General features: G+C 40.1%; 1 protein-coding gene across 5 annotated transcripts in view; it reads left to right on the forward strand.

The window, feature by feature from the left end:
* plekhg5b (pleckstrin homology domain containing, family G (with RhoGef domain) member 5b) overlaps window positions 1-23,961 on the forward strand; it is a 75,858-nt gene that overhangs the window by 37,702 nt on the left and 14,195 nt on the right. For all 5 annotated transcript variants that reach the window (XM_061838831.1, XM_061838802.1, XM_061838811.1 and 2 more), the window contains 7 exons: window positions 3,923-4,064; window positions 5,407-5,506; window positions 5,615-5,675; window positions 5,886-5,977; window positions 6,200-6,336; window positions 8,506-8,672; window positions 23,673-23,864. In XM_061838831.1, coding sequence (XP_061694815.1) covers window positions 4,022-4,064; window positions 5,407-5,506; window positions 5,615-5,675; window positions 5,886-5,977; window positions 6,200-6,336; window positions 8,506-8,672; window positions 23,673-23,864 — 792 coding nt within the window. In that variant the 5' untranslated portion in view covers window positions 3,923-4,021. The remainder of the gene's footprint in view (window positions 1-3,922; window positions 4,065-5,406; window positions 5,507-5,614; window positions 5,676-5,885; window positions 5,978-6,199; window positions 6,337-8,505; window positions 8,673-23,672; window positions 23,865-23,961) is intronic.

Raw genomic sequence — 23,961 nt, forward strand, 5'->3', positions numbered from 1 at the left:
AATTCATCATCTTGTAGACTTGCATATGTTATCACCATGGTATAATTGATTAGCTCCACGGTCTAAGTGTGTCTGTGTGTGTGCGCACATTACTTTGTCTTTAAATTCACAGAAAACATTTCGAAAACGCATTCATGAATGATGTCATGTGAGACGTCAAAGAGGAGATTCTGAGACATGACTATTTTAACAGTGATTAACTTCTGTTTTTTGACATTTAAGAATTTTTAGAGTTGCAAGATCTCGCCTGCTCAATTTCTTGCTCTGTGTTGCGAGCAAAGATTTAAGAAATGGTGCTGCACATTCAGTTGTTTATTGAATGGTACAAATAGTCAAATAGTAAATGAAAACACCTCCAAGCAGCTACAATAGGTCAAAACACATGTCCTGACGCTAGGAACCTTGCTAGGCATAAAGCTCTACTTGAGCACAGCCTCACCTTGCACCGTTTAAGCAGTTTTGTTTTGTTGTTCACCTTTTGTTTCCCTTGAAAAGCGTGTCCCTCCTTGCATTACATGCAATGTGTGCAGGCTTCCCTCTGCAGCGTACTTGTTCGGCTTGTTTACAAATGCGTGCGTGCATGTGTGTCTGCATGTGTAAATCATCTCCTCCTCAGAACACAGCAATGATCTCCAAGCAGACTAGTTGCAATGCGAGCCGGTTGCAAATCCGAAACACTGCAGTAGATGTGACAGGAAGTTTTTTTTTCCCCTTTCCCTTAATATTATGGCCGCACCTGCCCATGGGGAAAAATCTTGGCACTACCTACCGATGGGCAGTCTGCGCAGGATACCAGGGCTCAGCTCATTTACAATGGGATATGTGGCCCAATAAAAGGGATCTGGCAACGCCCATGCCTGACGTTGTGTACTTACCCCTTTGAGACACACGTGCAACACGAGTTATTGTTTTTTTGTTTCACCTTGTCCCAATGTGCATATAGTAATTACAGTCTATAAAGACAGTTAATTCTTTACATACGCTTTTATTATATATTTAGAAAACCCAGTGCTGATTTTCTTTATTAATACAGTATGGTAGAGGGGAGGTGTTTTGAGCGGGCTGTAATAGATTAATGGCATTATAATTAATTGTAATGAAGTCAAGGTCAAGGTACCACTGTAATCCAGTTCTTGACTGAACAGAACAAATTGTATGATAGACAACCTCCTAAATTTATCAAGTTAAAAAGAAAAAAAAAGATTCCACCTTAATGGAAAACAGTAGGTAGATGTGCATGACAATAAAATCTTTTTTGGACATGGACATATTCACTTAGAGTTCCTCCAGTATCTTTCTAAATATAACTTCTTGCTCATGGCCTTGCTTAGTCTGGCCCTTCCATTGTGAGTCTGGTTGACTGAAAAGGAGAGGAAGGGAGGGGTCATAGCCATGAAAAAGGGAAAGAGGGTGGAGGTGGTTCTGGCTCATGTGGGTCCAGCAGCACTGTTTAATTTTGTATTGGGCTGTCAGATGGTTTTGACAGCACATAGGCACCAATTAAGACCCAAGATTAAGCGAGAAAGTCTTTTTCAAAAGCTTCTAAAACAGTTTTTCCTCTTTTTATTTCCCCCTTATTTATATTTTCAGTTGGATTTACCCTACTCCTCCTTTGCTCCCCCCTTCTCGTAATCCCCTCAACCCCCACCCACACACACACCTTCCTGTCTCCTCCAAACTGCGATTATACCTGGCTAGACATTGAGAGGAGCGGATTATTAATTAATGAGGTGGGGGTAGATTTTTATCAGCCTGGCGAGGTAGCCAGCTGGACAATTGACAAGCGTGGACACTGAGCACTGTCACATTCATGGAGAAATATTATGGTGAGGTCCTTATCGCATCTTTTCCCGTGATGTCGACTGACTACCTCCTCTTTGACTGGAAGTGGCATAGCCTTACTTCCTGTTTAACTGGTTATAAAGTCTTTGGAGTCACACGTGATGATAGGAAATCACTTTTGGGTATGTTTTTTTTCCCTTTATGTGTTTAAGTCATAGCTTAGTCAGTGTTAGCATGTAATTGGTTGTAAGGAATATTTAGGGGTGTTTATTTCTCCTTTTGTGGAAAATAGCCTAGTAAGACTGGTATGAACTTGAGTCATATGGAGTCAAGTCATTAATTTGATGACTTTAGACTCGACATATTGAAAGACTTGCAAATCGATTTGGATTCAAACAGCATTGACTCATGTCTTCACTTGGATTTGGACCCTTTAACATAGACTAGCTACCTTGACCTAAGCACTGAGAAACCAACACTTTGTAGCAATCTCTTTCTATAGCTCTTTGTGTAACTCACTCCTTTAGCACAAGACAGAAAGTGAAAACATATTGCTGAATGTCATAATGATTATTAAGCAAAGTATCCCGCACCATAATTACTAATGTTTAGTTGGGTTTTTTTAAGGCGTTAATGCCCTATGGGCATAGAGAAATAGGCCAAGACTGTGTGATATTTTTTTATTTCTGTAATCAGAAAAAAAGATTCAACAATTGTTTTTTCTGTCAATATGGTGGTGGTGTGAAAATGAACTTTGAAGTTTATTCTTTTTGCTACCATTTTCTGCTCCTTCATCTGCACTTGCTCTTTGTGGAGTTCTGTTTTCTCGAACAATTGTGACATTTGTCACTGTTTGACGTATGCGTCGGATGCACGCTTCTGTGCATCCATATCACAGTTGGGTCACATATATATCAGGTTTATGCACACATATGAAAGAGTTCTGGGTCGGTTGTGGAGAAAAAATCAAATATGCATCACATTAGGCAAAAAAATTTGGAATAGACCTGCAGTGTGACCTAACATTTGATATATGTTTTGCTGTTACCTCAAAGTGCACGGTCAATGCAGGAAGACCATTGAAGGTGCCGTAGTCCACCAATCCAACCTTTTCTAGTATTTACGATCTAATATTGGCTCAATGTCGCCTCAGTAAACAAAAGAAATATGAATTAAGATCATCCACGCATTCCTGATTTCCAGACATGTTTCTACCAAGACGACTGAAATCAGGTCATTTGAATTTCTCGAGTTTATACACGTCACTAGCGAAGATCTCCGCCTTTCCTTTCCGTTCCCAAGCCAGCATTGTCAATATAACAAACATGTATCCACTCAAAAGTCGGTGTTCTACAAGGAAGCAACCAATTAGAGAAAAGCAATCGTTTAGCCATATATAGACAAAGATACTAAACTGGGTCAAACAAAATAGCTGTAAGAAGGGCCTTTTCTGGGTATGACACACTAACATGTTTTTTTTTTTTAACATGTAATTGACGCTTTTATACTAAGTCCATTTTAAAGTCATTCTATGCAGGTTTAAATAGCAAAATTTTGGGACCTATACCAGTAGTGATGTCAGTGTTGTTGAAAAGATGGACTATCCAGCATGCATGTACACACACACACACACACAGTGTACACAACCACCATGTCAGGAAGTACATGAGAGGGTTCTCCGTTTTATCTCATACATCATCATATATCCCCGCATCCTGACACGGTTGTAGGTGATGGTGGCAGAGGCATCCAAGAGCCCCTGGTGTTTATCAGCCCATCAGTCCTTGAGGTGAGGGATGAGAAGAGGTCACAGGGGTTAGTTGGTGCGGGTGTTGGATCTGTCTGGTCTGAGACAGATCTCCTTAATCCTACAGCCTTCTGCTGCTTTTTGTCTGGGCTCTGAAAAAGCTGCTCCCAGTTCACTTGGATTGTGAACAGTTAACCTGATCTGTGGTCAGCATGCAGAGGTGAAAATCTGATCAGGACAGATGGCTAGAAGGTGGGAGTTTCCAAACCTTTGGGATATTTGACTTGGAAGTTTTTATACGAAGTCTGTAACTGCTTTGAACTTTGTTCCACTTGATTAGTCTTCTGTTGATTTGACATTATTTCTTTCTTTGTTTCATTTTATAATATGCAGGTTTGCCACCACCCCGACTGCCAAGGCCTGAATAACAAAAGCCCCCTTCACCTGTGTGAGTCATGTGACTCGCGCTGCCATTCGGAGAAGAGCAACAACATGCACTTTGACCGGCACCCCAGATTTGACTTACAACCTCAAGGTAGCATACATTATCTACCTTCATGGGACATTAAATCCCCTTTTATTATTTATGTGGAGAGCAAAAGAGTGAAAATGAGCGGTATTGTTTTGATCGCAGTTTTTTGGATCGTTTCTCAGTTAGCAAGATTGTGTAAAAAATACACGAACAATTAGCATACATCTTCATGGAGGGGTGTCTTCTAGCGTGTGTTGAGGAAAAACACATATTACAAATTTGGATACATTTGCTTATTTAAATTTTTCATTTTTGCCATTTGAATCACGACTGATGACAATTTCTGGAGGGAGGGGGAGAGTAGTTAAAAAAAAAACAGTATGTTTAGGAGTGATTTAAAAAATTCATTTTATAGTGGCCTCCACAAAGGAAATTTTAATTTAAGTGGGAGTACAAACAGAAACATAAATCTAGATTTTCTGTTTATTCATGTGATATGATGGGAGCCGACAGGGTAGCTGCTTAGCGCATCTGCTTCAAAAGTTCTGCGGACCGGGGCTCAAATTTCAGCCTCTCCTGTGTGAAGTTTGCATAGTCTCCCTGTGCCTATGTGGGTTTTCTCCGGGTTTGTTAACAGTTAATCCCAAAAATGCTTGCATGATAGGTTTATTGGAGAGTCAAAATTTCCCATGTGAACGTACGCACAAATGGTTGGCTATTTGTAAATACTCTGCGATTGGCTGGCAATCAGTTCAGGGCATACCCCAATTCTCGCCTGAAGATAGCTGGTATAGGTTCCGGCACACCCATGACCCTTGTGAGGATACAGCAGTAAAGAAAATGGATGGATGAATGGTTAGATGAATGGATGAAAAAAACTTCAAATAAAAAATCTTACTGTGAATTGTCTTGTGAGGCAAGTAATTATTTTGATCTCCAATCAGTTTGTAGAACAATTATCCATACATCCATTTTCTCAGCTGCTTATCTTAACAAGGGTTGCGGGAGTGCTGGACTCGGTTGCAGGTGTCAACGGGCAGGAGGCAGTGTACACCTTGAACAGGTTGCCAGCCAATCGCAGAGCAGATGGAGACAGACAACAGTCTCACTCACAATCACACCTAGGGGCAATTTAGTGTCCAATTAATCTTGCATGTTTTTGGGATGGGGGAGCAAACCGGCATGCCCAGAGGAAACCCACACAAGCACGGGGAGAACATGCAATCTCCACACAGGTAGGGCTGGGATTGAACCCCGGTCCTCAGAACTGTAAGGCCAATGCTTTTACAGCTGTTCCATCGCGGTGCCCCAGAACAATTATATTTGCCTAAAAATTGCAAAGCATGACAATGACATTACGGTTGTTATTAGATACAATTAACAAATTCTCTTTTCCCTTCTTTAGCCTCCATCCTGGCTCGGAACGTATCTACACGATCCTGCCCCCCACGCACCAGCGCCCCCTCTGACCTGGAGGAGGAGGATGAGGGGAGCAGTGACCGCGGGTTGGTAACCCTCTTATTACTATTACATATTGGAATTATATAATATTATATATAATATAATTAATTATATAAAAAGTTTTTTTCAATCAAAGTGGCCTTTTTTTCCAGAGAGAAGAAAGCTGGTGGTATGAAGTTGGTTAAGAAGAAACCACGGAGGAGACACACTGATGTAGGTCATCATCCTGACACCCTGACCTCACATGCGCAGCACCAAAAACCCACTTTTGTTTGTTATGCTCCTCGGAGGTGTCTCACAAAGTGTTTAGAGGTTCAAAGCTACAGTGTGCAGGAACCTCTCTGTGCGGGTGCTACTGTATACTACATCATCAGTCTGAGCTTCTGTGTAAACTAACATTGAGTTCTTCCTTCCCTCCTCCAGGACCCCAGCAAAGAGTGCTTCAGTCTCAAATTTGATCTCAACGTGGACATCAACACAGAAATAGTACCTGCTATGAAAAAGAAAACATTGAGGTAAGGTGATACTACTATCATGTTTAATGTCCACAACAATAGGCCAACCTCATGTCCGTCATGTGCTTTTCGTGTCCTGACAAGCTCCTGCAGTGTCAATGACTTAAAGTTCTTTGGTCTGGATTTTTCTGATTTCATCCGTGTTATCTTAGAACAAGCTTGAATAAATTGCACATTTATTTAAATTACATCAGTTTCTTATCATTTGTCTCATGTTGGCAGAGAGGTTCTAGGTCCAGTGTTTGACAGAAACGGCATCGACCTATCACGTGTTGACTTGTTCCTGGATCAGTCCAACACGCCGCTGTCCCTCAACTTTGAAGCCTATCGATTTGGTGGACACTACCTCAAAGTCAAAGGTAAAGATGCAACTGGCGGGTCACGTCTGACACGTGGTCATATTTGGGTATTGGTGGTCAGTTTCGGGTTTTTTGTGGAGCCTAAACTGTCAAAGTGTGTGTGTGTGTGTGTGTCCGTGTGTGTGTGTGTCCATGTGTGTGTCCGTGTCCAAAACCTGCTCTCAGCCAGATCTTCATGAGCTAAAAATGACTTATGACACTGGCGTCAACAATTTTACTTTTTTCATAGAAAGTAAGGAGGTTTTTTTTTTTTTTTTTTTTTTTTTTTAATTCAATGGCAAGTGGTATATTTTACATGCACTCTTATCCGAACTGACCTCACAATGACAAGGGTAATCTGCACTGGCCAGTTTCCGCTCACACCCTTCATCCTGACTAATAGAGGAAAAGATGTGGACTCCTTAAGGCGAATAGAGCTAGCAGTAGAAGTGGAACATGCTCTTCTAATTTACATCTGTACTGCTGACAATTTGGGGTAATGTAAGAAAGATTGTTCTAGCCTTTTAGCCTAGCAGCAAATTCCTGCATGATAAAAGGAGGACAGAGAGGAAAGTGTACCAAAATAAAATCAATCCAGGGTACTGGTTCTTGCAGAGAAAATAAATGCTCCATTTTCCCGTGGGGATCCTCACTCCATTCATTTTACATCATCATGTGTCAACCTGGGCCGTCAAGCTGAAGAAGGAGTCCTATCAGGCCTTTTTGGCCTGTGAGACTCCTGAGGCAGCTGATGGGTACCAGCTGGCCAAGTGGGATGGAGCTTTGGTGGTTGCTGAGGCAAAAACTCTGGCATGGGAGGAGTTTGGGAATGTCACAAAGAACAACCTCCGGACAGCTTGGCGATAATTCTGGTCCACCTTCCGGCATATCGGGAGGGAGAAGCAGTGGACCATCATCAATGTGTATAGTGGAGATGGGGCACTGCTGACCTCAATTCGGGACGTCGTGAATCGGTGGGGAAAAACCTCATCAATTCCACTGACACGCCTTCCCATGAGGAAACACATTTAGAGGTCTCTGAGGCGGGCTCTCCTAACTCTGGAGTTCAGGTCACTGATGTGATTAAAACTACAGGGGGATCACACTCTTCAGCCTACCTGCTAAGGTCTATTCAGGGGTGCTGGAGAGGAGGGTCCATTCGGAAATCAAATCTCAGATTCAGGAGGAGCAGTGTGGTTTTTCGTCCTGGCTGTGGAACAGTGGACCTCTACAGACTCCTCCAGGATGCATAGGAGTTTGCCCAACCAGTCTACATATGTTTTGTGGACTTGGAGAAGGCATTCAACCATTTACCTTGGGGAGTCCTGTGGAGGATGCTTCAAGAGTATGGGGTACCGAACCCCCTGATTTTGGCTGTCCGTTCCTGTACGACCGGTGACAGAGTTTGGTCTGCGTTGCCATAAGTCACACTCATTTTTGGTGAGAGATGGACTCTGCCGCGGTTGCCCTTTGTCACTGATTCTGTTCATAACTTTTATGGACAGAATTTCGTGGCGCAAATGATGCATGTAAGGGGTCCGGTTTGGTGACCCCAGTATTGCATTTCTGCTTTTTGCAGATGATACGTTTCTGTGGCTTTATCAAGGCTTGATCGCCTATTCTCCATGGAGCGGTTCGCAGCTGAGTGTCACTCTCACAATCACACCTACAGGCAATTTAGAGTCTGTAGTTAATGCATATTTTTGGTATGTAGGAGGAAAATTGAGTTCCCGTAGAAAACCCATGCAGGCATGGGGAGAACATGCAAACTCCACACAGGCGGGGACGGAAATTTGAACACCGGTCCTCAGAACTGTGAAACCAACACTCTAACCAGTTGTGCCACCTTGCCACCCAAAAGACTAATATCAAATATTAGTCTGTGAAGTAGTCATTGCTGTAATGGTGAGGTCCCCTCGACGAATGATGGCAGTCTGTTGCATGAAAAAAATAACTAAAGCCAAAGAAAAAGTAAAGGACGGCAAAGTCGTTGTGTTCATGTTTCATTTTTTTCCTGTTTGAAATACTAAACCATGTAGCCTGTGGGTAAAAAAGATGAACAGATGAATTGTTTATCCCGACAATATAATAAATGTTGTGCGTCACACCAATACCACATGGTAGTCTAACGTCCATGTCGTGAAGGCTAGATTGTACTGGTGGTCTTACTAGTCCTCCTTTGTCCTGAAGCACGGCCCGGCAGCGAGTTAAAAGTGGAGCAGGAGGTGAAAGACATGCGATCACTCAGCCTACCCAACATGAAGCCTGCCGGGAGTCACACCCCCTACATCCTCATGCCGGGCACCGAGAGGGTGGAGCACGGATCTCTAGGACGTCGGGAGGGTGCCGATCCGCTGGTGAGTCATCTCACATATACACACCCTTCTCTCCTTTCCATCACTTCACTTTCAATTGTTGCGTTGCCATCATACCATGTGCTGGTGCATCCATGTTGGCAATCCCATCGTGACCTCATTGTACAAGGAATATCGTACTCAGTGGAACACTGGGAATGTGTTTTTGGATTTGTGGTGCCCTTCGTCATACAACGTTGGCCCTTGAATGGCATATGAAGTCCACTTGCCGTTTCAGTGTTGCGTGTTTGCCTGGATAGTCAGGTCATCAAGTCGAAGGGACATAATGATCCTCGTCACACAGGCCAGGAGTTCTACTTCCCGAAGATCAACAACAAGCTTCCACCCCGTCACTTTTGATTAGCTTTAGCATTAAATCGCAAATTACTATACTTTCATAACACTACAGTATTTATTCATGAAAGCTTGGATGTTTAACTTGCTGGCTCACTTGGTAAGAAAAACATCACATCTTGGAAAGTCTTGAAAAAGACAACTGAGGTGCAAATGACCCTGTAAAATTGAACTTGGTGAGATGAAAACCTCGACTATGAGTAGACACCACCAAATTTAATACAAAATTCTTCAAGAATTTAAGGAAAATGCACAAAATTCGGGCACAGTCATAAATGTTTATTGATTTTTTTTTTTTTTTTTTTTCCGTTTTTTTGTTTGTTTTTTTTTTTGTTAATGAGTATTTGCATCAGGAAGGGCACCCGCCATAAAACTGTACCAAACAAATATGTGTTCATCTGAGATGACGCACCGTGACGACCCTTAACGGGACAAGCCGAAAGGAAAAGAAGAAGAAGCATGTCTCTCCCAGTCCTTCCCTTGCAGCCAGTCCCCCCCTGCTGGTTCTCAGAAAGAATACAATAGCTTCAGATGATAGTCTTTAGATGAGCTCATTCAAGAAAGGAATAAACTATCTCACACCAACTGTGTTAAGAGGATAAGTTGACATCATTATTTCCATTTTCAAATACTGTATAGTCTTTATTCAGAAGCATAACAAAATGGCAAAGGAAACTTAACCTGTGTGAAATGCCAATTCAAACTAGTTCTTGCTCGAGTATGTGTTCCATATCCAAGTTCTTGCTAGAGTATGTGTTCCATATCCAATAATGAAGTGCCCGACGCTACTGTGGTTAGCTTCAAGTCTGTTAGCATTGTGGTAGTAACGTAGAGATGACAAAAAAACAAAAAAAAAACGGGCATAGCACAACTTTGTGCTTGTTCTTATAAAATAAAAAGGCACAATTTCGTGGTGCTTTTATCTTTTTAAAAATTCCAAATGTTTGTATACTCTTCAAACTTGCTGCCACAAAATGATTATATGATTGTTTATATTTGGGAGCAGGACTATATTATTACAGTATATTGTTTGTTTATTGCACAGATAATGATAAAATAGAGCATTCTTTCATTTTCTTTCATTAGATTGTACTTAATCCATGTGAAGAGGTGCGGGGATGTCAGCATTTGTTCTTATTCTGTAGTGGGTGGGGCAGATGCATTTCAAAGCTTGGTGTTGGAAGCTATTTTTAAGCCTCGTGGTTCTAGGCTTCAATGTCCAATGGTGGTTTTTAGAAGAAAGGCGGAAGAAGTGAGCCTCTGGGGTGAGAGGGATCCTTTGGATTCCTCTGGCTTTTCGCATTTATCTGCCAGTGCTGCAAGTCCTTCCTGTCTTCCATGAGATGCATGAAGTGTACGCAAGTGCTGACGTCAGTGTTGCTTTGGGCAAGGAAAAACCATCCAGTATTTCCCTAACAGCTGTAGTGGCAGGTCTGGAACGTTAAGTCAACAGACGCACACAATAATACAAACATCTAGGTTGCTAAGGGATTTTTTTTTTTTAATCTATATCGTGTCACACCTCTTATTGCATCATGGGATGTGTCATTGTTATTGTGTCTGTAAACTTTTGAAGAGTCATAGCTTACTTGACAGCTAGTCATACAGTCAAGTTATTTTAAGAGTGACAGTTGTCAAAATGACTGTTACCTGTAATAATTAAAAACACTATAGTATAATACAGTGTTGCAAAAATTATTTTTTTTTTTGGGGGGGGCATGTTTTCTCCACTCTTTATGACCATCAAACATGTAAACATGAAAGACCGACGTAAACATAATATCCAGTTTTTAAATTTATATATATATAACTATTCAAAGCTACCTGGCCCTGTGCGGAAATGTAATGCCCGCTAAAACTAACCAAGTGATTTTGCCAGACTTAGTACCAACATCTGAAATCAGATGTTCTCAATCTCACATCTTCCTTGCAGAATGGTTTTATTTTAAAAACACCAAAGGGTTTGCGAGCATGGAAATGTTCTTTTTAAAGTTATGCCACAGCATTTCAATTAGATTTAAGGCTGCAGTTTGACTTTCCCACTCCGCCATTCAGAACTTGACTTTCTGGTGTGTTTTTTGATCATTGTCCTGCTGCAAAACCCAAGTGTGCTTCAGGTTAAGTTCACAAAGTGATGACTGAATGTTGTCCATCAGGATTTTCTGGTAAAGAGTAGAAATTATGCTTCCTTCAATTATAGCAACTCTTCCAGGTCACGAAAGAGCTAAGCAGCCACAGACTGTATCACTACTACCACCATGTTTGACCGCTAGTATATACAGTAGTGTTCAAAATAATCGCAGTCCAATCTGACTAATCAGATTAATCCACCTTTTCAGTAAATTTGTTTTTGCTACATGTCAAACAAGCTACCAGTAAGTGAAGTAGGTTCTTAGAAAACCAGCAAGACCCAACATTCATGATATACACACTCTTAAGGCTATGGAATTGAGCAATTTGTTGAAAGGCGTGTTTATTTAAAAAAAAAAAAAAAGCAGCCTGCTGTTGACTTTACAATCTCAAAATTATTTTGTACAAACTTTCTCGTTTCTTGGATTTAGGATTCCTTTAAATCACTAAATTAATATTTACTTTTATCATCACAGTTTTTGGAATAACTGCTTCACAAAAACTGTGCCAAAAAAAGAAACTTACATCTGTGTGGCATGGAGTCAAAAGGTGGCACCTTTCAGCTGTTATTCCACTCCAAGATTCCTTAACGACATTCCACAACTTATTTAAATTTCTTGATTTTGGTTCAGAAACAGAAATTTTTATGTCATCCCATAAATTCTCGATTGGATTAAGTATTGGGCTGGCCACTCACTGACATTAACTTTGTTGGTTTGGAACCAAGACTTTGCATGTTTAATAGTGTGTTTGGGGTCATTTTCTTGTTGAAACAGAAATTTCAAGGGCATGTCCTCTTCAAGACAAAGCAACATGAGCTCTTCAAGAATTTTGACACATGCAAATTGATCCATGATTCCTGGTATGCATGCGATCAATAAGCACGGTGATGCATCTGTAAAGCCTTCTGAGGACTACTTTGCTGTTGTTTAGTTGTTTGCTGCTGTGCTTTGCATTTCAAGGGCCACCACACAAATAGCGTCCTTCACATTTGCGCCATGTTGTTTGTAATTCTTTGAAAAATAGTGTAAGTACGCCTTGAAATAGCAGTTACTGCCATTGTTGTGGAATAATAACAATAAAAAAATGGAGAGAGCACTTAAAATACCTTTTTAAATCATCCATAAAAGAAAAATTCCTGAGAAAAACTATTGATTACTAAAGAACATGCCTATTCTTCTGCCCACTCTCCTACTCACGAAAATATGTTGCATTTTCGTTACTCAAGTTTAGTTTAGGTTTTAGGGCAAAAGACACCATTTGAAATGTAACTATAATTTTGATTCGTCAAGTAAAAAAAAAAAAAAAAAAACTCAGAATTTTGGCCTGCATGACTTAGTGGTGTATATTTTTAACTGCAGCTTTTCAGCCAATCAGAGAAGGGGTTTTACGAGTAGTTGGCCAAATGAAACGATTGGAGACATATGTTAAGAAATGATCAAGTCATGGGTTTCTTATAAGTTTAAGGAATTTTTGACGAGATTTTATAAAGGCAATATCAAACAAAAATGTTCCTCAAAATGCAAATTATTCTCTTCCTACACAAAAAAAGCTATAATCAATAATTTGATTTTCAAAATTCTTGGTGTATTGTACTCAGATTGGAGTAGTCATTCCAACTAGACTCAGCATTTCGAGAGGCTCGCATTTTTGGGAAATCTTGTCACATTGCTATTCAAAACGTCGTATTCCAATAAGAACACCATTCTTTTGCAGTGAATTTGGTATATGTACGAGGGCTAATTTCCAGTTGTCCGGTTCTGAATTGTCCACTGTATTTTTTTTTTCCCCACAAATTCCTCATTCAGTCGCATTTGTCTGCCTTGCTGGGTTTACATCATCAGGGGTCCTCTTAATTCCACCTTTAATTGACAGAATAAATACAAATTTAAAACCTTGTTGGACTATCTGTTATCAAAGTGTAAGGTAGATTGCCTCTACCGTTTTAGTTTTTTGATTGCAAAAAGTATGCCCTAGAACAGATTTTGATGTCAGATGGCCTGCCATTCCAGAACAACATAATTGTTCAATATGTAATTATGACTACCAACTACCTTAAGGACCATTTAAATTAACACACTACCATTGTAATCAGGAAAGCTTAGGTTCTATAATATTCCCATTATTAAAATCTATGTGTAGCACCCAGATCTTTTAGGTTAGAGATTTAATTAACATTAGCTGACTCAAATGACTTTGTAGCTCAAACTATATATGCGTGACTAGCAAGCATATGTATGTTCACCACGTTTATGCACGAACCTAGTTAATGATTTGCTGGCACTAAATCAATGTCTTTAAAGTGTCTACACAGTGAATACCACAGGGGGGTTTACAAGCCACATTTAGCATACCTTTATTTTCCGGCTTTTGGAGAGGCTGGCTCTTACTGTATTATTCCATATTTCCAACAAACATCAGCCTTACTTGAATGTGATATTGTCTCATTTTCCTCTCTCTACCATAAAATACCGTAGATGTAGTAGTAGATGCTTTTATGTTCTCGGTACCACTTTTCAGTGCCCCGAAAGGGATGAAGTTGTATATCTATTTAGTGTTTGCCCATACAGTTAATTGCAGTAACGGAGTCATATAATTTCACTAAATAAAAGAGTGTTACATTGCTTACTTAACTTCTGTAAATACACTTGAGTTATGTGTTATTGTACGGCAAGTATATTTAAAACAGTGGGGAAAACAAAGGAACTCTCCCATTTCTGTTTTATGAGCTTTCGACACAAGTGTGCACATTTCAGGCTGTGACATGACTTTTTATCAAGAAGGGAGGGTGCAAGTATTACAGTCTATAAAATGACCTAACCACTTGGAAACCTTGTGACTTGCAGTAAGCACTTCTTCATTTGGTAGATTGTCCCCTCTATAAAACGTAACCACCAACAATGTTGACGCTTTCACATGCCACCAAGTCTATAAAATAGGAACCCTCAAGTGGTCAGCAAGAACATGGAGGCATTCCTAAAGAAATCTTCCCCCCCCCCCCCCAAAAAAAAAAAAAAGTACTGTTTAGGTTTTTCCTTATAGTCTAGAAAAAAAAATCTGAAGTGTGTTTTAAATTGATTCGGGCTCCTCAAACCTTTGGCACTCTTTTTTTGGTCGCAGTTAAACACCACTGTAGTTTTATTGGAGTAACTTTGGGGGTGGTTACCATTACCTCACAATTATTTTTGAAAAAAGACCCTAAAGGCCTTCAGCTAGTGTGAAGGGTATGTCAAACGAAAGCATGTACTCAGGCACTCAATTCACAGGTATATTGTGTGTAAAGCTATTTCCTCATTGGCTTCCTCTTTCCCAAACTGTGCAATTGGTTCTCGAATCCACTTCATGTTGTTTCTGTAGACTGTTCGATAGCTGACAATTTTTACAATAGAAGTACTGGGTTGCTTGTAGGCTTCCACGGTGTGGTTTTTGCTTGTCAAAGACTGACTGAGTGGCGGTCACGTGTCAACATGACTGTGTTTGAATGACTCGCTCTCAAATGAGATTCTCTTAATACAGTCACTACAGTCTGCTAATGGCGTGACAAGTATCACTGAGGGAGTGGATAAGACAGACTTAGTGTTAACATTGTGCATCTCGTGTTTCACCCCTCAGGGCAATGGCAAAAGTAAGTGATACATCAAAATTGAAAGTCTGGATGGTTTTTTTTTCGCATTACAGAGCAATATCGCTTGGCAGGCTTAAGTATTTTTTTCTAGGATAGTTTTCAAAGTTTTACGCTAATAAGTAAAATTATTTTCAAAGTACATAAACAGTGTGAGATGTTCCTGTTTGGTTGAACCCTTAGTTCAGATCCTAAAACTGTGTTAATTAAATGTTTTAAAATGGAAATTTTTAACGAGTTCATGACATAACAAAACACGTAGATCTAGCAGATGGGATTAAAAGTTGCTGTTTTGTCAACCAGTTCCAATAAAACTGACTTACCTTTTATAGTAGCTGAATTACACCTGCAAAGATCTAGTCTCATCTAGTATACACACTGTTGTGGGCGGAGCAGTAAAAGTGTGTGTATTTTGTGTGTGTTCTGTGGAACAAAAGAGATCTCCTGACGCCTTAAGGTGGAGATGACTGTTTGCGTGCGTGACCTTCGGCCTGTAGCAGTTTGTTCCTGCAGGATCAGGTTGCGTTAAGGCAAGCTACAGTCTCAGTTTGGAACTACTACTCATTTGAGCGCTGTCTCCCTCTGAGAATTATTTTTTTGTGTGATCAAATGGTGCGCTTTGGCCGCCTGTCATCATGGCACAGCTGGGACCTTCTTCAAGTGGAGATCCCAGATTCACCGCCGCCGGACGTTAATCAAGCTTCTGACTGTCAGGTGAGGGGCATCGGTCCTTGCCCGACGTGCCGTTTAAAGATTCAATTACCAGTAGTTATATTTACAGAAGAAGAAATTCAAAAATTGCTATCTCATTGCCTTTTTGCTAAGTTTTCCCTCCATATTACATTGTCACAACCTGTTTCGCACAGACATTCAAAAATGACTGCCATGCCAACCCACTAAAGAGCAATGTCACGTCGCACCTGCCCATCATTTGCTCTTTTTTGGGCTTTTATCTAAGACCAATTTAATTATGGCATATTACTATATTTGAATACAGAATTTCAGTACTGTTTTTCCACTGCCCATAGTAAATGTGCACTTAGCTGGGGAAATGTGACTGGCAACTGTGGAGGTACAGACCCATTAATTAGTAGATTTCCAGGTATTAATCCAAGAACTAATTTGAATATGGTAAAAAAAAAAGTTTCGGAACATGATTGTTATGGAAAAAACCTCTCCACTTGGTAACCCTTTAAAAAAAAAAAATCATCTCCAAAAGCAGTGTTGCCATGTCAAACATTTTTCCCATTAGTTAATTTGTATATTATTTTTTTATTGCTCTCCACATCTGTACCATATAATCAACAATATCCAAATCCAAAAGCATCTGCTGTAGATTGAAGATTATAAATTGTCCGTAGGTATGAATGTGAGTGCAAATGGTTGTTTGTTTCAATGTGCCCTGCAACCAGTTCAGGGTGAACCCCGCCTCTTGCCCAAAGATAGCTGGGATAGGCCCCGGGACACCCGTGACCCTCGTGAGGAGAACCGATACAGAAAATGCATGGATGGATGATAGTACTCTCTTAAGCAGAAATTCTACGTGCACTCATCTGCATAATCCTGTAGTATATCTTGTTATATCTTGTTTTGATGTCTGAGTGAAAGGGGTAGGCGCAAACAAGCCAGGAATCACACTAGCATCTCTTCAACAACTTGTTACCTTTTTTGTGTTTTTGTACTCAGCGGGACTTGAGCAATCCAAACTCCAAGGACTTTTTTACTTTATGTTGCCCCAACTTACTCACTTTAGGTGAACTGGCACTGTTGCTAACACATTTCAACTACTGTAATTCCCGGCCTACAGAGCGCACCTGGTTATAAGCCTTGGTACACAGAAAGAGTTTAACGCTAGTGCCACGTTAACGCTAGCTTAAACTCTTTTTGTGTACCAAGGCTTATAACCAGGTGGGGTAACGCTAGCGCCGCATCACCGCATAAACAGCAGGGTTGAAAGCATGTGAAAAAAGTTGCGGCGTGTAGGCCGGAAATTACGGTACCTAAATTTTTGCATTATGCTTAGAAGATATAACTGTCCTCTTCAACTACAAAAGATTGCTTTATGGGCCCTTTTAGTCTATAAGTTTGGATCTTTTTGGTTGACCAATTACACTGAGGACCTCTTTTGCTTACAAATAGCATCCGCTCTATCAGTTTGCCCTCTTAGTATTTTGCTCGTTGTAATCTGCCAGCCTGTTGAACAATAATTTGGACAGTGTTATGTACATTTTGTTATATAGTGTGCACTGTCTGTTACAAATGATATACATGATCTGTTTTGGTAAATCTTGAATAAGGACTGATGTTCCTGATCAACCAGGTTCTTGTAATCTATGTTGAAGTCCAAAACTGTGCGTGGATCTTGTACCTGATGTTTACATGCTTCAGTAAATCCAGTTCAAAACCCTGTTTTAGATAAACAATAGGACATTTTTGCATGTGACTTTAAATTTCATTTTCAGTCAGGCTAACCCGATGTTTTTTTCTTGTACGTAGACAGTTTGTCACACCTTTTCAATGTGAAGCACGTGTTCACAGCAGGGGGTTTGTCTTCATATCCATTTCCTGGTTATCCACACGTGATGTTTTTGTCCAGGCTGAGGCCAGTGTTGAGTGTGTGTGCTTTGATACTTTCAGGAAGGTCACTGTGTTTTCCCATCGTTAATCAAACCTGTCTGATCAAGGAGAATTGTTATTGGGCTATCCCTTTGCTTATTACCATACAAGCCTGTCCTGTGTGAAGATTTTCACATTTCTTGGCCAAGGTTACTGCCACAAACGGCCATGATAAGATAAAGCTGTGAGCAAGGTTTGATATCATTAACCCGGAAGGTTCCCCCTCAGCTTCCCCACTGTAAATGGAACCTTTGTGGCTGTGTGTGTGTGTGTGTGTCGGGGGTGCAATGTACACTGTATGCAGCTGGGCATGCTTGAAGGTGTAATTCTGGAGACGATACAGGGCAGAATCAGGCTGGTTGGGGGTAAAACTGGTACAATGGAAAAGAGACATTAGCCAGGTGAACAACACCTGGGAATTGTGGAGTGATTGGATTGGTTTATACTGTATTTTGAAATACTGAAAAGAAAATAACGAAAATGGAAATAATCTGTACCAGGGTCGAAATTTAGAGCACATGACAAGTATACAGGTAATGTTTTGAGTAGCATTTGAACATTCTTTGACTAAACAAACTAAATACATTTATATATACAGTGCTTTCCACAAGTATTGGAATGACAAGATCAGTTCCTTCCATTGCACATATTTTGCTTTCAGCTCAAAATACAGGATAAAGCACTTTTGTTGAAGCCACCCATTTTTCAAGTGAACAAAAGTATTGGAACATGTGACTGATGGGTGTTTCTCGTTGCTCAGGTGTTGCCTTTTAGATTGATTGCTTAAACATTAGATACATCCTTTTTTGTCTCTGGGTTTCACCTGTGAAAATTGCATTTGCTGTTAAGCAAACATGAAGACCAATGGCCTGCCTATGGGAGAGAAGCAAACCATTCTGAAGCTGAGAGAAGACCAGAAAATAGATTAGAGCTGTTGGACAAATATTGGGCAATGGCAATGAAAAAATTGGGAAAGCCCTGAAAAAGAAACTACTGGTCTACCATGAAACAGCAGGTCAGCCAAGGGTATCAACATCAGCTGATGACAGAAACTTTGTGAGAGATGTGAGGAAACACCCGACAACAAGAGTCACAGTCAACATCTCTGCCAACTTCCACATAGCAGAGGTGACGGTATCACAATGCACAATACAGACTTCAAGTGACGAAATATACAGGCCGTACCATAAGATGTAAACCACTCATCAGCAAAAAGACATGGAAGGCCAGATTGGATGTTGCAAAGAAGTACAGAGATGTGCCACAAATGTTTTGCAACAAAGTTTTAATGGACTGATAAGACCAAGATTAACCTCTACCAAAGTGATGGAAAGACCAAGCATTCACTTTTTGCATGTTCTCCCCCTTCCTTTTTGTGTTTTCTGGATACTTTGGTTTCCTTCCATATCCCAAAAAACATACATGATGGGTTAATTGAAGACTTTAAATTGCTGGTAGGTGTGAGTGTGAATGGTCCTTTATGTATGCCCTGCAATTGAGTAGGGACCAGTTCAGGGTGTACCCTGCCTAGCCCGAAAATAGCTGAGATAAGCTCCATATTCCTGCGACACTAGTGAGGATAATCGGAATGGAAAATGAATGTATTTACAAAAAAAGCATCCAAATTAATTGAGTGAAGCTTCATCATGTAACAAGACATCGGCCCAAAACACACTTCCACCACCACAAAGGACTATCAGGGGGGGGAAATTGGAAGAACTTAGTCTGGCCAAGTCAATCACCATTTTACTTCTTGAAGAGAAAGGGGAAAACCCCCCAGAAACAAACAACAACTGACCTGGAAAAGCATTTAAAAAAAGAATGCAACAGTCTGAAGTCAATGGTTTGCACGATTGATGCAGTGATTGTGAGCAAGGGTGATGCCACCAAATATGAAATATCAATCACTTTGTTAATTTAACAGTCTGTTGCAATATTTTTGCCCACTTGTAAAGTTGTTTGCGTCAATCAAAAGGTGTTCTGTCCCGAGTTGTTTAACATATCCATCAGTACTATTAAATATAAATGGAATTCTAAACATTTGATCTGAAATCCAAATGTCTTCAGTCCACAACAAACCAAAGGAATTGACCTTGCTATTCCAATTCGTTTGGAAGGGGACTTTATATTAAATATTTATCACTCTCCCCATGAGCATATGATCGTTGAGAATCTTCCTCCAACAAATTGTATTTCAGCATTATTAAATAGGATGTACTGTATTTGTGTTTTCACCAGAAAATGTTGATACATTTCTGGACGAATTCCTAACTGCAGGAGTTGAAATTGTCAAGAAATAAAGAATTTTATCGGAAGAATCGTTGAATCATCTAATCAGGCAGTCGTCATGGAAACATCAGACCCACTGCAGGAAACCTCTTTGGTCGATATGATGTCAAGATGAACATCCAGTACTCAAAAATCTGGTTTAAAATGGAAGTTTGCGTCATCATTGTTGGTACAATAGCACTTTAAGCTGTTGCCTTGAAGCTCTGCCTCCAAATATTCAAATGGCGTTCTTGTTTTCGGAGGGAGGTGAGGGGGCAGGGGCGTGCTGCCTTCCCTCCTCTTTCCTGGCCAACACAATGAGGCAGGATCCTCCTGGTTGCTATGACTTCAGGCCAGTGTCCGCATGATATGCAAGCAGTGAAGATCTTCGCAACGCTGCCTGCGTGTCCCTATTTTCAGGACAGGAAAAAAATTCCTCTTAGAAACACAGTTACAGCCACTCCAACCAGGTCCTGGACCTTAGCGAGGCGAGCCGAGTGGATGCAGGACAGTGTTTAAAAAGGGAAAACTGAAGAGCGCGCATGCTGATTCCAGAATGGGCTGCGATCCCTGAGTCCATATGAGAGACCAGCATGGTGTTTGGTACTTTTGACATGCCTCTGGCTTCAATGGTGAGTGTAAAAGGAAGCTAATTACAACTTCCTTAATCTCATTTTTCTTTTGGGGGGAAAAAAAAAATTGTTTGCATAGTTATCTGAAATTCAAGGATGAACCCTGAACCCACAAAAAATCAATAGATTGTATTTAGTTTTACAGTCAGGTGAAGGAGAGCAGCATTTCCTGTATTCTTCGAATGGTTATTGCTGTTGCTGAGAGAATTATTATAAATAATATAAATACAAGTTAAAGTCACAACTTTTTGTCCACAGGATTACATTTTACCATGGAGTCCTTTTTAAAACATAAAATAAAAACAAATAAATAATTAGATATATAGATGTGTGTGTGTGTGTGTGTGTGTGTGTACATATATATATATATATATATGAGTTTGTTTTCAAAACGCGACAGGCATTTTTTCAGATTTACGAAACTCGCGCCAAAATTATCCAGCTCCGAATGGTAGTTATCGGGATACTCTGATTTTTGTTAAAAGTGCGACATATCGTTCTATATCAGCCAAGGAAGATCGCGTTTCATTTCAAAATGCGACACATCGAGATCTTATTTAGAGCAAAATGCGACATAATTTCGTTCAATCAGCGTGCGCTGCTGAAGCAAGCAGCATCCAATCAGAATTCGTCTAGAGGGAAGTTCCGGTATCTTCCACATCATCATCCAAAATGGCCGTGCCCACGTTTGAGAGAGATGCTAATGCCGAGTTTGATTTTACAGCTATAAATAGAATCAAAAGAAAGCAGACTCATTGAGTCAGATTTCAAACAGTGAATTTGTGAGTTTGAAACTGATTTCATTTTGGAGATGTGTGTATGAGATCGACTACCTATTTTTTTTCTGCTGGTATCCCTCGCAACCCATATTAACCTTGGTAGACTGGTTTGAGGCAGTTTACTTTCTCAATGATCTCCCGTCAACTTATAAACAAAATTAATCAACTGAGTGACACAATGCCTGCAGATGTCGGATTGCAGAATCGCATACAGATACACAAAATTACAATGATGTAAACTCAGCCTTTCCAAGACCTCATACTGAACAAACAAACAGTTTCTAAATAACTGAAATACACCTTCTTAAAAGAAATTCCATTTTTTTCATCTCCTTTTTCAACATCTGACATTAGTGAGCTAATTGTGAAAATTGTGACTGGTTACTGACCCTTATTTCTGATACCTAACTCTCTAAATGTGGTGGTCATGGTCTTAAATATTAGTTTAAAATGCTTGAAATGTTGAAAGGCAAATAGTTTTCATGATTGCCTATCAAAAGCAACTGATTTAAAAAAAAAAAAAAAATACAGCTGCTCCTGAAGGTTTAAGTTGAAATTTGGATATGTCTCACTTTGCCAAGAATAGAATGTTTGGATATGTCTCACTTTGGAGAAAAATGAAATTTGTCATCAAAAAAACTCGGTGAATATTAAAGCCAATATTTTTTTGTAGGATGGTGTTTAGTTACTTTTTAGCATCTCTTTCCATTCCCCAATAGTTAGAAACATAAATTTAGTTGATTGTTTTCACTTCAATACCAAGCCCTTTTCTCAAAATGAAAAAAACGGATATGTCTCATTTTGAAAACAAACTCTTCATATATATATATATATATATATATATATATATATATATATGTGTGTGTGTGTGTGTGTGTGTGTGTGTGTATGTATGTATATAATTTGATAAGGAAGGGTTTTTTTGACAGTATTTGTATCTTGTGTTTTTGTTTTATCATTGGTGGGTTTTTTTGTTGTTTTTTTTGTAATGAATTCACGCCATAAACTGTAAAACACTATGATAGTCACAATACATGTGATGCTACTTTATATTACATGTACCAGAGGAACCAGCTACTGGCAAAAAAAATGATAATTTTCATAATCACTTGAATATACTTCATCATTCATTATGAATGATTGCTTTGGTAAGAGGTTGTTTGGGTGTTGTTTCAATGATTTTCTTTGAAACACATGGCCAAGCCAATATAGTTTTTATCATTTTTTATCAATTGTCTTGTGTAAACGTTAGTCCCCAGTGATATTGGTCATGGTCTTGAAACCTCAGTTGGTTAATGTACAGCGCCCCTCCTGGGTCCATAACCTGACCATAACCGTTTAGCCAATCACCTTCAAGTACAAACTCGTCGCTGGTGTTTGTTTGAATCTGCAAAGGAATTCGTTTGCAATTGTCGACGTGTTCCGTTGGCGGTGTCAATGTCCTGGAATGCGAGTTCCTGAGAACTAAATTTCAAAGGTGTGGGGGGATTTCTCCTTACCTCCACACCGGCAGATTCCTCATCACTGACAGTGTGGTGTTAAAAAACAAGTGCTTCCTCAGATACGGCAGCAGCCCCGTTTGTTTGCTTTCTTGGTGCTCGTGAAGTGAAGGGTAATACTGCAGGGCATGCTGACAGGGTAACAATGGTGGTGGTGGTGGTGAGGTGGGGGGGGGGGGTTGTCAATGGTCAGTCTTGGAATGGAGCAACCTTTCTGTGATGTAATGAGCATTCACTGTGAGGAAGTGGACGTCCTTCCTTCTCCTGTTTATGTCTGACTGCTTTAATGGTCCTGCTGATGTCATATCTATTGCCAAATTCCCCTGATGAATTCCTGTTTGCGTGCCCCCTTTGTATAGTTCCCTCTTTCCATTTACCCATCTGGAACTTTTGTTTTCCCAGGAAATGAAGAAGTCACTGATACTTCTTTCATTTTCATTTATCACTATCCCATGACCACCACGTACTGTTTCAGATAGCTATATTTTATAAAAATACAACACTGCAGCTGTTCGTGGATGGAATCGGCACTAAAAAAAGAAAATATTTCTTTCCACCATGTTGTATGCATAATGTCTTGAAATGACCTGAATGTACATACGGTAGATTTGCTATTTTTAATAATGGCATGTTATGGTGAGCAGATACTGAGTTTTTCGTGCTTCTGACAGCTTTTAATGATGGGTTGCAAGCTAAAACAAGTTTACTCTGATCACTAATCAACACCTATTTTTTTTTAACTGTATCCATCAACCAATTGTGGTATACATTTAAGTTCTCATCACTTGGTTGATTAAAACAAAGGAACACAGAGTGTCTCTTCTCCTGACCATGTTGAGTCTTTGCTCTTTCTCCCCCAAAAAGTTTTTTTCCCCCGGGTGTTTGATGGACACTTCTGCAGGATATGTTTTAAAGCACAGCATAATGAAACTGGTATTAGTCATTTGATAATTAGGCAATTTGAACAAAACAGAGGTGAATAACGTTCATATTCAATGTTAAAAACTGTAAATTGTCAAACAGTGGACATGATGTTTTCATTGTAAAGTGATGTTCTTTGACTACTTTCTCCTTGCTAAATTTTGTCCTCTCCAATCCTGCAGGGTCAGTCACGGCGGAGGAAGAACATGACTGAGTTTCTGGGAGAGACAAACATTCCCACACCGGATACGCTCGGGCAAATGGGTGGCTCGCTCCCTGGCATCGGCTCCGGTCCTGACAGCTGGAAGAACCGAGCCGCCAGCCGCTTCAGTGGGTTCTTCAGCTCCAACGCAGCGGCGGCATCTTTCGGCAAGGTAAGCCTAAAGGCTTCTTCTTCATTTAATAGCAGCGTCTTGTTAGCCACAACTTAAAAAAATAAAATAACCGAACAAGTTATGCACGTGACAACTT

Source organism: Syngnathoides biaculeatus, chromosome 2 (genome assembly GCF_019802595.1).
Source record: "Syngnathoides biaculeatus isolate LvHL_M chromosome 2, ASM1980259v1, whole genome shotgun sequence".
Taxonomy (NCBI): Eukaryota; Metazoa; Chordata; class Actinopteri; order Syngnathiformes; family Syngnathidae; genus Syngnathoides; species Syngnathoides biaculeatus.